Genomic DNA, 15577 nt, shown 5'->3' with positions numbered 1-15577 from the left:
TCTTATTTTGAAAAAAGTTTTTATTTGATATTTATATTTCATGTTTATGTGGGAGTGGGGGGGCAGCTTTTGTTTCTTACTCTGCAAGTATGTGCTTCCATCGTTTGCAAAGCATACATACACGTGTTGCTTGAACATGCAGGTCTGCGTGCGTCACGTACCCATGTTACGGACACCCACGGTTGTGCACGCCGAGCAAAAGCCTGCTTTAAAACCACAGCTGCTTTACACATTCTTCTCAGGGCCTTGGGACACCCCAAAGGCTTCCAGGAAAGGGTGCTGGGGAGGAGAAGGAAAGGGGAGGGGCCCTCTGGGCCAAGAAAGGCATATTTAGGTTCAGAGTTAGCTCTGAACAACAAGAGAGCAGAGGAAATCCTTCCTGCAAGACTAGAAGAAAATCCTCCCCAGGCTTCGGAGTGGAAACAAGCCGAAGATCAAAGCCTAAACATGGGTGTCCCAGGCTGGAGACTCTTCCTCCATGTGTCCTCATCTAAGTGACCTTCACCAGCCCGGGGAGGTAACAAAATGAGGTGTTGGCCTGTTAGGGGCAGCTGCTGAAGAGCCAATCTGCACATCCCCTCCCTCCCTCTCTTGAGAAGGGGTGAGAGAGGAGGGGGGGCAGCTGTGGGGTCCCGAGTGACTGTCTCAGGGAGGGAGGTCACTGAGGTCCACAGTCAGGCACTGTCCTCTCAGGCTCTTGTCAAGATAAAGGCAAGAGGAGCGCCTGGGTGGCTCAGTGAGTTAAGCCTCTGCCTTCAGCTCAGGCCCTGGTCTCAGGGTCCTGGGTATCGGGCTCTCTGCTCAGCAGGGAGCCTGCTTCCCTCTCTCTCTCCCTGCCTCTCTGCATACTTGTGATCTCTCTCTCTGCCAAATAAATAAATAAAATCTAAAAAAAAAAAAAGAAGTCAAGAAAAGGATGTTTTCTAGGACACAGTAGGGTAAGGGGCACCCGGGTTTCCACATCAGTTCCTTGGGGGCCCTGTTTCATCCAGCCCTAACTGGCCCCTTCCTGGGTCCAACAGCAGCCTGGCTCCCGCAATCAGTCTGCCCTCAGGGAGAGGCCCCTGCAGGTCTGGTTTGTGCCTGATGCAGCCTCTGCCCTCAGACCTTCTCCACAGGGCTAGAAGCTGTCGGTGGGGGAGTCAGACACAGAGTCGCAGCCCGCAGAACAGCAGGGAGCTGAGAAGATGCCCCATAGGCAGGCCTCTTTGGTCACGGGGAGGCCCAACCAGTAGCCCCGGTTGAACACCTGACAGCTGGAGCCCCGACCCGGGAGTGGGTGAAGCCTTGAGGGGGGCAGTAGGGCAGGTATCCCAGATGCTCTTGAAGGTGGGTTTCATACCCAGCAGTAATCCCCCACTCAGAAGAGGACATGTCTATGCCCTCTGGTTAGCCCTGGTCCCTATCTGCTCTCTGGCACCCTCCGGGCTTTCCCAGCAACTCAAAAGGCCCGCCGGTGGGGGCGACCTGGCGGAAAGGCTCTGGCAGGCAGAGGGCGCAGCTGGGGGGTCGCGGCATGTCCAACCCGCTTCCCTGCAGGTACTTCAGCATCCGTCACGTGGTCCCCGACCCTCCACGTTTTCAAAACACATCACCAGAGACCATGGAAAATTGGGTTTCCTCTACATTTATTGCAACTGCTAAATGATTAACAACATTCACAACTTCTTAGATTAAAAAAAAGAAAGAAAGAAAGAACAAACCGAAAAACTTCCGTTTTGTAACATCACAAATATCTTCTAGGTTTTACCAAGGACCAAAAACGCTAAATTCTCTATATGATTTCCAGTGATGGAAACAAGCCAGAGACAGTAAGCACCCAAAGTGGCGAGTTAGCACTTTCCGGATGCCTGTCGTCCTCATGGAAGAGACCCTGGAACTAGAATGACAGAAAAGACACTGTGACTTTGACGAGGCTACGCAACCGCACATTGCGCTCGCACACACGCTCCCTGCGAGCAGCCCCTGCCAGAGGGGGCAAGGGCGGGTGCCGAGGGCCTGTGTGCCCCGGTCCCTAGCCAACGGCTGGCATGAGGACACACCACCAGGCTCCGCCCCGGCTCCCATGACGCCACCCCCCAGGAAAAGCATCACCTGAGTGCTCAGAGGACATTCCAGGATCAAAAAGGTATTCCCTTTGACGTTTGCCAAAGGCTCCCAGGGTCAGCTCAAAGCGGGATGTCCCCAGGAGGAAGAGTGGCAGGAGGCTGCGGGGACAGGGCTTATAGCCTGGGAATCCCTATTTTACTTACAGATAAAAGCGGAGTGGACCAAGAGCGAAGATACTAGCACAGAGTGAAGATGATGGGCAGAGCTATCTATGCTGCAGGAAAAGAGCCAGAACCTATCTGGGGAGTCCACGTCTTGCTCGGGGCCAACGGGCGCTCTGTGAAACGCCAGAGAGGACCAAGGCCCTGTTCTCAGAGTTCCATCCACCTGCTCCACCCACGGCCAACAAGGAAAGCTACCGGAAGGATGAGGAAAGAAAGGAGATGAACCCCTACAGCTGTGGTCCCCGCACCCTACAGGCTGCTTCAGCTGTGCCGAGTCGTCTCGTCATCTCCCCGGCCACAAAGATCTGCCAGGAGCCCACGCGACAGAGCAGTGAGAAGCAAGGAGAGCCTGGAGGCCGCACCTGATGCGAAGAGACAGCACAGGCCTGCGACGGGGGTGCTGGTGGTGGCTGTGGTGGAGGTGATGGTGTGGGCCCCTCAAGATGGAGCCTGAGGAGCCCAGGCCTAGAGGCGAGGCCTATGGCTTTAAGAAACGGAAGACGCGCCGACATGGTAACTCACAGCTGTGCCCCTGTCCCCCCAGCTTGCAGAGTCAGCAGGATCCCAAGGCTCCCGGATCCGAGCACGCATTAAAAGCTTCCACACCGCTGCTTGACGAGAAAGGCTTGAGAGCCCTGCAGCCCGAGAACCTCGCACGTAGCTGCAAAGAGTGCGCGCCGGGAGAAGAGGGAAAAGCGGCGATCACGCGCCTAGAAATAGCGGACAGCTGCGGGCCCGCCCCACGAGGACGACGCTTTCTGTTCTGTACAAGGGCCCTGACAACACAATTCTTTGCCCTGAGGTGCATGCCAGAAACGATGCTTCCTGAAGAGTCTACACCCCCACCCCTTCGTAGAAGAGACTCCATATGTGGTTTTTCAAAAAAGCAAACTGCAGTGTGTGGATTCTAGGGAGATCAGCGAATTTGAGGGAAGTTTCATCAACATAATGATTACTCCCCACCAAACACAGCTCTGTTATCCTGTCGCTCAGCTTCCATTCCGTCTCTCGGGAGCCGAGCCTCCATCAGTCACACGTTCGTGGAATCCAGCATCTCTGCTTCTCAGATCCTGAGCCCCAGCCCGCAGGCTGTGCCAGAGCAGACTCCACGAATACCGGATTACAGCCCCTATTTACGGCCTAGAAGCAACGAAAAGCCTCCGTCTGTCACCATTTTGGCACTAAGTTTGCAAAGAGAGCACCAAAGAGAGCAAGGCGCCCTGCGACGGGAAACGCGACCAGAGCCGGTGCTAGAGCACGAACAAGGGACCGGTGCTTCCAAGGGCAGCACCACCTGCCGTGGTGGGAGCCTGGAAAGACTTGCAGGGGACTGGCTGCCGCAAGCATTTGGAAGACGGGGAAAGGCAAAAGCAGATCGAAGTGGGGCACTCTCGGGACCTCCACACCAGAGCTGCAGAGGCGCGCGGTCTCTCGTGGACGCGCCAGACCTACTTGGCCACTGGCTCCAGGGCAGATCCGGGCAGAGGCGGTGCTTTAAGAGTAACTGCTGCTTCGAGCCTTATTTGTCTCACCAATGGTTTCATCTATTCAGGGAGAGAATGATTTTGTTCATAACTGAGTTGGAAATTACAGGTGGGAAGGCTACTAAGAAGAGAAGAGAAAGAAGGGAATGTTTATATGGGCCCAAGGCCCTAGAGAAGGAAAAGGATTTGAAGATGCTCAGAAAAGGGATGTGGCAAAGCAGCTGCCCGGTGCAGCGCCGGTTTCCAGATCGCCCTCACACTCGCGGGACACCAGGCCCCTCCCAAGGCCCGCTGGCGGGCTGCACGCCTGTGAGCGCGGGGCTCGCGCCTTCCACCAAACCTGGAAGGGGAGAGGTGGGACACGTCCACATCCAAACACTCCTTGTTAACCTCACAGAATGTTTTCGTGCATGTCCGTGTGTGTGTGTGTGTGTGTGCGTGTGTGGTTTCCTGTTTGGTTTTGGGGGAGGAACCGCCTCTACGTACCAGCACGTCAGCTTGGGCGGAACGCCCCATGCACCAGCTCCCACACATACCTATTTGTTGGCCCGTTTGTGTCTGTACATCTGCATCATCCTCTGACGGAACACGTCAAATGTGTCTTCCTTGTGCTCCTGCCCGTCGGCACCTAACCCCTCCCCTTCCGACGCAGTTCCCCTAGGAGCAAAATGGAGAGTTAGCCACACCAAGCACAGAGCCTGGCCACAGGGGACTGGCAATGGCACAGGGGGTCAGAGTGGATGGAGGCATGTGGGACACGCAACAGGGAAAAGGAGAGGGGAAAGTGAAGACACGAGTCACCGCGTGGAACAAGGGTACTCACCTGCGCGGCTGTGTGGACTTTCTGAGCGGCGGGCTCAGAAGCCTGATTACAGCAGAAAGCCTCCCCCAGCAGGTGGTAAGCTCAGTTTTAAATGCAATCCCTGCTGGATATTAATGGGGCCTAACAAATTCTGGGCCATCTTCTCCCACCCTGCTAGCTGGCTTATGGGTTCCCAGAAAAAGCAAAGTGGTTTTTATGGAACTACCTAGATTACCACTGAGCTTTTCTGACAATAAGGAATGTGGCTGAAATGCCAGGGGCCAAGAAACCATTTAACTCATCTGTGTGAGTGCAGCAAGGAGCCTGTAGGAACACCTGTATATGTAAATTATCTGCTTCTCATCTCATCTGAAGACTCCCTTTGTCAGGAAAAAAAAACCCTGCCAGTTTGAAGCCATGTTTAACATGAGGGGACCCAAGAAATCGGGCTGCGGATCAAAGACTCAGGACCAGAATCCCAGAGAAAGCCTCTTCTCTCCAAGCACGCTGCCCACCCCATCCCTGGCCCCAAGCGCCTGCTGCGTACACGCTGACGGGCTCCCTGATGCCCTTCCCACAGGAGCCCAGGCCATGGCCCTCCTTCCAGCCCATCTTCTGCAGCATCTGGAACCCCAGGTTCTTGTCAGTCAGCTTCTGCTGGGCGAAGTCAAAGTCCTTGGGTTTCTGAAGAGAGATAAGGGTATAGCACGTGATCTGCAAAAAGTGCCCGGAGCAAGGGCCTGCTGTGCGGCACCTGGCACAGTCCAACACCCCCCCACCCCTCCCCACCCCCCCCACCCCCCCGATGAAGCCACGGGCTGTTTCCCACTTCCCAGCAACACTCCCTGGGTGGGCTGGGGCTTCTAAAAGTGGAGAGTAAGAGATGCCCCCACAGAACCCAGCCAGCTCTCAGGCCCCAGTGTGACCACCAGCACTGTGGTGCTAAGACCATGAGGAAAACCCTGAGGGGCTGGAGGGTCTTGGGGCCAAGAGGTCAGCAGGAAGAGCCCAAGGTGGTGATGACCAGAGGGTACAGCCCCACACTGGGGTAACCAGAGCAGAGGCTTGAGGCAGCAAGGCCCCTGGTGTAAGGAGTCAGAGGGGAGGCAGGGCTGAGGCAGGAGGGGGCCGAACAGGCCATGAACCTGCTATAGAGACACTCTATGTGAAAAAGTGGCTCACAGGGTCCTCCCTACTCCCCCACCCTGTTTGGAACACGCCTATGGGCTTCTGGAACTTGAGCAGTGACCCTATCCTGGAAACCTCTCCGCTCGCCCTCAGACATTGCTCAGCAAAACTGAATGACTTGTTCATCTGTCCAGCTGCCCTGTCCCAGGTCTGGGAGCTCCCCAGGGGCAGAGACTGGGTTTTACTGGGACTCTGGGATCCATGTCTAGCACAAAGCAGACCTCACTGAAAGCTGGGAAAGCTGGAAGGAATGGGGCTAGGGAAAGACCCTACAAGTAGAGGAGCAAGATGCCCTGGATAAGACATGGGCGCCAGAGCCGGTTGTGGGAAGACAAGTTAAAAGGCCTGGGGGGGCCTCTGGAGAGCCTGCCCAGTGGGAGCAGAAAATATTTCCGTTTATGGGGCGCCTGGATGGCTCAGTTAGTCAAGCGTCTGCCTTCAGCTCAGGTCCTGATCCTGGGATTGAGCCCCACATCGGACTCCCTGCTCAACGGGGAGCCTGCTTCTCCCTCTCCCTCCACCTGTCACTTCCCTTGTTTATGCACGCATGTTCGCTCTCTGCCAGATAAACAAGTAAAATCTTTAAAAAAAAAAAAGTTTCCATTTACTCATGAATATTCATAAGCACACACTGTCCCTACCACCTGAGCCTATTTTTAAAAACATTTACTTAACACTGAGGACAGTCTGGGTAGGCTGAGAAGGCCACACGGGGAAAGGGCTCCTGCATCCGGATCAGCTGGTGCTGAGGGTAATGGTGGGAGTCTGAGGGGCTGAGCAGGAACACGTGCGGGAGGCCGAGGGGGTGGCTAAGGCAAGGGAAAGGCCGGCCACAGGTCCGCTAAGGGCAGATCCGCACCCCTCCGGGAAAGCGGCTCAGAAGGAGCAAGCTGGAAGCTCTTGGCCCACCGAGAGACTAGAGCTCGCAGGCCTCGGCTGCACAGCCAGTTAACATGCATTTCGTTTCACCCATAAACCCCCTCTGAACCAAGTCACAGATGTACAAATGGAGACTCGGGAACCACATGCTGAGATCAGGGGGCCAGGCTGAGCCCAAGCCCGGGTGCCCCCTCACCCCGACCACCGGAGGCGCAGCTGGCTGTGAGCACCAATTCGAACTGAGCGCATCAGTTAGGACCACGAGCTTTGGGCCCAGGAAAGTCCCCCCTCCAAGCTGTTTGCCGACCCTGCCTCTGGCTGCTGAGACCGACAGCACTCTCGAACAGGTGTCCTCCACACAGGCTTTCCTGACCACCCCACACCGGCAGAGCCCTCACCTGGTTCCTGACTCATCTCCCTGACCTCTAAGGACCTGAGATGTGCCACATATGTCCTAGGTGACCTCGGCCAGCCTTACCTGCCCCCATGTATGCACCTGTCTGGAGTGCACCCCATCTCCCTGAAGACCTGCCCCCCACCCCCGCCCCGGGTCTGTCCATTTCAGACAGTGGCAGCTCCGAACTCCGAGCTGCCCGGGTAGACAACCACGGAGGCGTCCTGCATGCTGGTCTTTGGCTATTCCACACGCAATCCATCGGCAAGTCCCACTGACTGTGTCTTCACCCTCCCGGCCCCTGGCTCTCCCCAGCCCCCCGTTGACAGGCTGTTCTCAGCACAGCAGCCGCAGCGGCCATGTCTTCCCCTCAAACTACCACCATGGGTCCCTGAGGGCCTCCCCCAGAGAAGAAGCCTCACTGCTGACATCTGTCTACAGGCCTTCTATGAGCTGGGGCCTCACTGCCTTTATTTCCTCACCTCCTTATCCCATGTGGGTGCCACAAAGGGCTACCTGTTGACACAAGACCACCCTGGGGCCTCTCCCAGGCCTCCCTGAATAAATGGCACCCTCAACCCCACATTATTCCCTATTTCCCTTAGACCTGATTCCAGCACACGGGCCACAAGAGTCTCACACATTCCTGTCCCTGTTGGCCCTGCTTGCTGCTGCCTCCAGGTGGCAGACGGGGCCTGGCACATGCGCAGAATCTGCCAGTTACTGCACACATATGTGCACACACCCATCCACACAATGTCTTGGCTTCTAGCCAATCAGTGAGCTCTTTAGCTACATTTACAGTCCGCTAAATCCAAACTGTAAGGGCCAGGACGTTACCTTGTTCATCTTTCCCAACACAGTGCGTGTATCAGGCCTCGCCTATTGGTTAAATAAACACATTACTACTCACCTGTGCTTCCGGCAACAAAAATCAGTTTCAAGAAATCCCCAAGGAAAAAGGCTGTTTGTTATGCTTTGTACGTTGTGCGGTCTAAAGTACCAGTGTTCTTAGTTATAAGCCACAGTGTCCTTTAAAACTCTGGCAAATCCCAACTGGCATGTGTGAGAACTTGGTCATGCTCACCTTCTTTTTGGACACGGGCCGCCCCCGAGGTCTGTCGTAGGCAATGCGAACTGGTTCATGAACTGGAAGACACGAGAAACATACCCGTACACACACATGTCAATTTCTCCGCATCTCTCAGCACCGCCCGCACTGTGGCCTGCGGGCTGCCTCTCAGGAATCACGGGCACCAGGAGCACAAAGGCAGGAATACACGGGCCCCAGTGAGGGCTGCTCAATGGGAGAGTCTACTTTAACAAAGGACTTCCCGCATGTATGATGAAGGGTTCGATGCACAGGCCACTTTCCATGACTCTAACAACACGTTTTGCTTCAACAAATAAATTATTCACAGTCTCCAGCCCTCCTAGAGTTTCTGCAACTGTTCTGCTGATAAAGACTTAAAAGTCCACATAGAACTTTCCAGTACAAAACAACCGTGGTTCTCATACAGAGCACTGAATCACATTATAGCCTTATTTTTAATGAAGGAGAGATCAGCAGGGCTGGGTTTTTTCTCATCAACCACCTAAGGAACTGAGAGCTTCCAAAACAGAAAGAGCTCCACTTTTTCCCCATGAGAGACTTGAGGCATTGGGAGAGGCTGCCAGCAGCAGCAGGAAGTTCTAAAGGACGTCTGAATTGGGTAGAACAGCTGGCAATCCGTGGTAGCGCCGAAGTTTCCAAACACAAACCACAGGACTGTTCTGTCAGCAGGAGAAACTGATGCTCTTGGGAATTAAGTGTGACAGTGAGCACAGAAGTGACCCAAGACGGGGCACCGTTTGCCACAACCACCTCCCAGGAAGGTACAGCAGCAAGCACAGCCCAGGCCTGCGTTTGTGACGACACCTGGAAGGGTGGGGGGCACAAGGAATAATGAGGGCCAGGGCCGGTCCATCAGAAGGTCGCACACGATCCCATTCTGTCTGCTGACAGTCTAGAAAAGGAACAACCATGAGGCCAGAAAATGGGGAGGGGACCACAGAGAGGGACAGACATTTCTGGAAAAAGGCTCCAGCTCCACCGTGTTGGAGCAATTCCTGGCTGTACATGATCGCCCAAGCTCCTCAGACTGTGCCCCTAAGAAGGATGTGTGTTACTGCTGTTAAACGGTACCTCAAGAATCTTAACCCTCCCCACAGAAGAAGAGCAGATGACCTCCCGTGGCCCAGGCAGCAGAGCACAGGGCACATGGCTCCCACTAACCCTACCCAAGACCAGCCCCACCTGTGCCCTCCTTCCTCATCATCACTAAGCAGGCATCAGTGCCCTGGGCCGTCCAGGGACTCAGAAGGCTGGGTACTCCCCAAGGTCGCCAGCAGGAAACAGCTGACATGACCAAGGCCTGTGCCCTTCATGGCTGGGGCTCCTCCCCTGGACTGTGAGCAATCCTGGAAACATCGAGCAGCCTCTGATGCTGACACACGGCCGCTGCACCAACACAGCAGCACGTCCTCGGACTGCCAGCCCTACACCAGCTGGCAACGCGAGCTTCACAGGAACATTTCGGAGTGGTATGCAAAACCACAATTATTTTAGGTTAAAAACACAAGACCAAAGAACTTCATGTTCTGTTGGCCCTGGGGGGTTTAGGGAAATAACGTCCAGGCTGGCAGGTATAATCAGAGGCGGGAAGGGGGACAGGGACCAGCTGGTCATCTTGTGGCTAAAAGCCTGGGCTAAAGGCCAGTAAACTCTTCCATACTGTCAGGTGATGTCGTCTGGTCTCCACAACTTTTCCTGGTCACCACTGAGCAGCACGGCTCCTCTGAGGTGCTGACCGGAAGGCCGTGTTAGGGCAGATGGGACGATGACCTGGCACTCACCTTTGGGCTCCTGGATGAGACACAGCCTCTTGGGAGCTGGGATCATGCCGACCTTCAAGGACTTGCTACTGACCCTCTTCCGGGGGAAGCAGGCCCCCGAGGAGGCCTGTGACAGCGCAGGTGCCCCAGCTGGACCATCTTCGGCTGCCTCACTCGGGAGGCCATCGGTGGGGGGGCTGCCCTCAGAACCCTCGGACTTGGCAGCTCCTCCTGCGGACCTGGAGGACCCTCTAGGAGTGGAGACCTCTTCACCCCCCTCCTCCTCGTCGTCGTCCTCCTCCTCGTCGTCGTCCTCCTCCTCAGGCATCACCTCTGGGCTTTCCAGCTCAGCCTCGTGCTGAGGGGGCTCATCTTCGAACTCTCCTTCCCCTTCCATGGGATCAAGGGGGCCTTCCTGAGAATCCGCGCCCTCACCAGCGTGGAGGTTCAGTGGAGACGATGTAAAACAAATCGACGGGCATAATTCAAATACTTTCTTTCGATAGAATTTGAAGGCTGAACTATTTTGGTCATGGAGAAACCTAGGACAAGGATGAAGGACACTGGTTAATCAGAGTGACCTCTGAACATTCATATTTATTAAACTGTCCAGAAGAGATCCAGCAAAGCTGGAGTGGGACCAGGAAACAAATAACCTAACCCCTTTCTACCAACTATGGTTGATGGTGCAGCCGCACAAGGAGATAGAGATCCGAGGACGGGTGGTAACCGAGCAAAGAGGCCTCATTGCTTTTCAGGGGAGAGAGGTGGAGGAACACGGTACGCAGGAATGACCAAGGAATGTGCTGCTCTAGCATTGCAGTCAGAGATACAACCTGGCCCTCTCCTCATCCCCTTCTAGTCTGTCACCAGACACCCTGGGACTCATGTGCACTCGCTGTGACTGTACGGTTCCTTTCACACCGCCAGGTAAGACAGAGGAAGGCACATCACTCCTGCCCCTCATTCTACAGTGAAGGTGCGTCAGCGTGGTGGCAATACTGCCTCTCTGAGCCTCTGGGTCCCCCGGCCACCTTGATCCAGGGCCACAGCTAGTGTGAGAAACTGAAAACATGCACGAGGACACAAATACACTTGGACCCAAGTAAAGAAACCCTTGTTCTTGGCTAGAGCAACTCAACCTCATAATGATGTCAATTCTTCCCTGATCAAAGTATCAATGCATAAATCTATCTCAATAAATGCCTCATTTTTTTCCTGCATTTGAACATGATTCTAGACCTCACAGAGAAAAAAAAAAAAAATCTGTAAGGGTATCTGGGAGAACTCTAAATAAAATCAATGAAGGGTTCTGACCTTACAGATATTACAGTGTAAGAGGCCCCTACAGTTACAGCAGTGTGGTACCAGTCCTTGGATGCACGGACAGAAAACACCAACACAAAGGTCAGAAACATGGTATCTGAAGTCAGCTACAGAGATGGCTTAAAAATAAACTACACTGGGGCACCTGGGTGGCTCAGTGGGTTAAGCCTCTGCCTTTGGCTCGGGTCATGATCTCAGGGTCCTGGGATTGAGCCCCACATTAGGCTCTCTGCTCAGCAGGGAGTCTGCTTCCTCCTCTCTCTCTCTCTGCTTCCCTCTCTGCCTACTTGTGATCTCTGCCTGTCAAATAAATAAAAAAAACAAAAAACAAAAAACAAAACAAACAAACAAAAAAACTGAGAAAGAAAAAGTCCAAAAAAACCAATAGAAAGAAGGGCAAAGATTAAGAACTTGAGCCCTCCAAAAGATAGCTAGAATGAGAAAACAAGTCATAGACCAGGAGAAAATATCTGCAAATCATATACCTGATAAAGGACTCCGATAAAGGATGTATGTAGTGAACCCTCAAAACTGATTAATAAGTAAAAAAAAAAATTCAATCAAAAGATGGACCGAAGATCCAGACACTTAAGTATAGAAAACACACAAGGACACCTGAGGGCACTCAGCACGGCTAGTCCTTGGAGAAATGAGAACCACAGCGCAACCCGGTCTCCCTGCGCTGGGACGCTAACATGACCAAGCTGACACGAGCAAGTGCTGGCGAGGATGGGGAAGAACCAGAACTCTCGTCCAGGCTACTCGAAATGCAAAATGGTGCCACTCCTCGGAAAGGCAGCTTGGTAGTTTCTTCCGAAGTTAACCATAGACCCATCATGGAGCCAGCCTGTCCTTGGTATTTCCTGGAGAAAAATAAAGACCTTATCCACAGCTGCTCATAGCTGCTTTATCTGTAACCATCCCAGACTGGAAACATCTCGGTGCCATCAACAGGCAGTGCAGAAACCACTGGTCTAGCCGCACAGTGGGACACACTCAGCAGCAAAGAGGAATGAACTGGGCGCACACGCAACAAACATGACTGACTCTGAACGACTGCGCTGGACAAAAAGTGAGAACAAGCTGCATTTACAAAAAATTGTAAAAAATGCAAACTATTTACAACACCAAAGCTCTTTTCAAGGACAAACGTTTCTTTCTTTCTTTTGTTTTTTTTAAAGGGACAAATGAACAGTCCACAGGAAAATAAAGGACACAAGTTTATGAAAAGATGTTCAATTTCACTCCTAAAAAAAATGGAAACTAAAATTTCATGGAAATGAGAAATTTCTCATAAATCCTATTGACCCTAAGGCATGCCAAAAGGTGAGGGGTGGGGACAAGTACTCTGGATACTGCTCTAGGCGTGGCCCTCGGGGAGGGGGATTTCTATTATCTAACAAAATTACAAGTGCACTGACCCTGGGGCCCTACAGTCCCCCTTCTGAAAGATACATGAAGATCCTCTCCAGGAAGTCATTGTGTATGAGGCCAATGATAAGGCCATAAGAACAATGTGAATGACGAAGGCTGGGGAATGACCCTGGTGTGGCTACATGTGGAGAATGACAGTGGACAAAAGAATGAAGGGACAGGTGGGGAAGGCACAAGGGACTTCTGGATAGGTGGTGAAGGGTAAAAAGCAAGATGCACAAGTGTCTATTACATATAGAAAGTTACATGTAAGAACAAAGGGGTTAGTGGTAGAAGAACAAGGGGAAATGCACACACCCCCTAGAATTGAATGAAAATGGTTTCCTGTTGTTGGTGGGGGGATTCCCACTCAGAGACTTCTCTGAACTTACCTTCTATAATTTCTACTTTAGAACCATTCAAATGCTGAATTTATTTTTAAAATTAAATTAAAAAGGGTAGGAAAAATATAGCTCTAAACTGAATCTCTGTAGAAACAAATGAACCTGACTATATGTCAAATTGATGACCTAACCACACACAAAAAAAGGATTTAACTCAGGTGACTATTGAGCACGTTAGAGGTATAATTTTTCTAAAGGAAAAGAAACACAAAGTCACTTTGACATTTATTATGTATGTGTGCTGCCAGGTGCAGTCATTCTCAAACTGCTCCCTGAGCACCGGACTGGGGGACAGAGGGAATCACTCTACCTAATGTTGCTGTACAGTGGGGGACTCTGTGTGGGGACAGAAGGGACAGTGCCGCCTTAGGAACATTGCTCAGAAAAGGCTGTCAGAAATGGTGACAAACTCAAACCTGGCAGTTGCAGGTTCCCAGAATACTGCAGAACTCTCACTTGGAGAAAAACAGACAGACAGACAGACAGACAACACAACCGATGGAATGCTCCCGGCTGCCCTTAGCCGAGCCATCCCCTTCACTGGGTCCTGCCCAACTGTGAGGCGTGCTAGGCCCAGCTGGCCCCAAGGTCACCAGGCCTGTAAAAGGCAGGACGGGCTGAACCCCATGAAGCCGTCGGTGCTCCCCAAGGCTGGACTGGGTCTCACAGGAAGCAGGAGGCAGGCCCAGTGCAGAACCTACTCAAGGTCCCCAACAAGCTAGAAGAATGTGCTGGGTCACTACTGGGTCTCAGCAATGCTCTAGGACACGTGTAGTTTTCAACCCTAGTCTTCATTAATTAGACTAAGGCATGGCTCTCCAGCATGGTAGGAGCAAGGCAAGGGTCCAGAGTTCCCAGCCGATGGGAGGATACAATACGCACAACATGGGATCCCCACCTGGGTTACGGCTCAGCACCAGGAACATGGAGCTCCTGGGCAGCCTCCCCCTGAAGGAGGGGAACCCGCCCCACAAGGCAGGGCAGGCTCCTGGTTCTGTCACCTGCAGGCTGTGTGCTGTTGAGTGGGAACCGCATCTGAGGAATGACAGTGGTAGCAGCACCCCCTCCTGGCATAAGGATGCCAGGCCACTGCTAAGTGGAAGTGCCAGCTGCCCACGGCTGGACCGGGCGCCATCCATCACCACCCGGAGCACTGGTGTGACCAGGGACAGTGCCCTGCCTCCCCCTCCCCCACAACACTCGGCCTCTGTAAAGGTTCTGGGGAACCCACTGGCCTCTATGCCTGGGTGCTCTCTCCCCCTTGCCCTGATCAAAGTCCACTTGACCTTCAAACACAGCTTAAACTTCCCTCCAGGGGAGGTTTTTTCCTGATGCCACAGATGAGGACAGTACGGTCCAACACCCCAAAGGAGATGCTTCCTCCTCACAGCCCTGAGCTCAGCAGAAGTGATGCCATGACTTCTCCTCAGGTGCCTCCCGGGGCAGAAGCGTCTGCCAGGCCACCCCAGGGGCTCTCAGGACACTCAAATTCAAAGGGCACGATGGCTACATACCACAAGTCGGGGTTGTCGGTGCTGTTTTCTATGCTGAACTGTTCAATCTCTGGTCCCACCTGAGCAACAAATCTGGCCAGTTTCTCCGCAGTCTCCATGGTCTTCGTGTCAACTATAAAACAAAGCAACTGTCACATGTCAATTCTGAGCTGCTGCTTCCAATTTCTGCTTTGGGGGTTGGGTATGGAGACTAATTATAAAGACAGCCCCTGGTGTCCCCTCACTGCATCCCTGCCCTTTGCATGGGACTCTGCAGCTCTGTACAGCAGAGGCAGATCCTCTTCTGTCCCCCCCAATCAGGGCTGGCCTGGAGCTGCCTGCTGACTGACAGGAGGAGGCGTCAGTGTGGAACCTGGGCTTGAGGCCTTGAGCACCTCCACTGCCCTCCTGTCAGGTGAACAAATCCAGGCTGGCTGCTAGGGGGCGACAGGCATGTGACCCAGGCACGCGTTACTTCCGCCGATGGCCCCATAAAACCTACTGCCTGCAAACACATGTGTGGGCCCAGCCCAGTTCAGCAGACTCGGGGCACTGCGCCCCCCGTCTGAAGCCACAGTTCAGAATGGCTCGTTATATGGCGACAGCTAGAGAATGCAGCAGTGGTGTAGATTCTGGTTCCCCTCTCCGTTCGCACCCAGTGCTAAGTGGGTCAGGGGCAGGCTTGCCACACAGAGAAAAGTAATGGCCAGGAGAAACAGAAGAAACTGCAGGTCAGCTAAGTCTGAGGAAGCAAACAGAGACCTTAGGGAAGAAGGAGCAGAATAAGAGACGAGGGCAGCCCTATGGAACGTAAAGAGGGGCAAGAACAGAGAAATGGATCGAGGAGCTCGAAGCCCCAAGCATGGGCCCACAGCACAACTTGGGGGCAGGGGGCAGTAAGACGACCTTGCAGGGGAGCACGGTGAGTCAGTTCCATCCCCGGACAGGAGGAACATGGCTACAGGACTGGAGGGCCAGCCCCTCTAGGAAATAAGGGGAGTGTGCCTCCACGTGCACCTGTCCTGACCAGGTCCCCGTTGCTTCTGC

The 15577-nt window shown here is 53.5% G+C and overlaps 1 protein-coding gene across 7 annotated transcripts in view; it reads right to left on the bottom strand.

The window, feature by feature from the left end:
- Positions 1 to 1611: 1611 nt before the first annotated feature.
- The window catches only part of SUGP2 (SURP and G-patch domain containing 2), a 29822-nt gene continuing 15856 nt past the window's right edge, over positions 1612 to 15577 (bottom strand). For 4 of the 7 annotated variants that reach the window (XM_044253847.1, XM_044253849.1, XM_044253848.1 and 1 more), the window contains exons 6-10: positions 14552 to 14663; positions 9916 to 10436; positions 8108 to 8169; positions 5107 to 5243; positions 1612 to 4414 (exon numbers count right to left, since the gene is read on the bottom strand). In XM_044253847.1, coding sequence (XP_044109782.1) covers positions 4294 to 4414; positions 5107 to 5243; positions 8108 to 8169; positions 9916 to 10436; positions 14552 to 14663 — 953 coding nt within the window. In that variant the 3' untranslated portion in view covers positions 1612 to 4293. The remainder of the gene's footprint in view (positions 4415 to 5106; positions 5244 to 8107; positions 8170 to 9915; positions 10437 to 14551; positions 14664 to 15577) is intronic. The other 3 variants (XR_006385162.1, XM_044253846.1, XM_044253845.1) reach the window with 3 other exon arrangements.

This window comes from Neovison vison, chromosome 6 (assembly GCF_020171115.1).
Source record: "Neovison vison isolate M4711 chromosome 6, ASM_NN_V1, whole genome shotgun sequence".
Taxonomy (NCBI): Eukaryota; Metazoa; Chordata; class Mammalia; order Carnivora; family Mustelidae; genus Neogale; species Neogale vison.
This window is presented reverse-complemented; position numbering and strand designations above follow the sequence as displayed.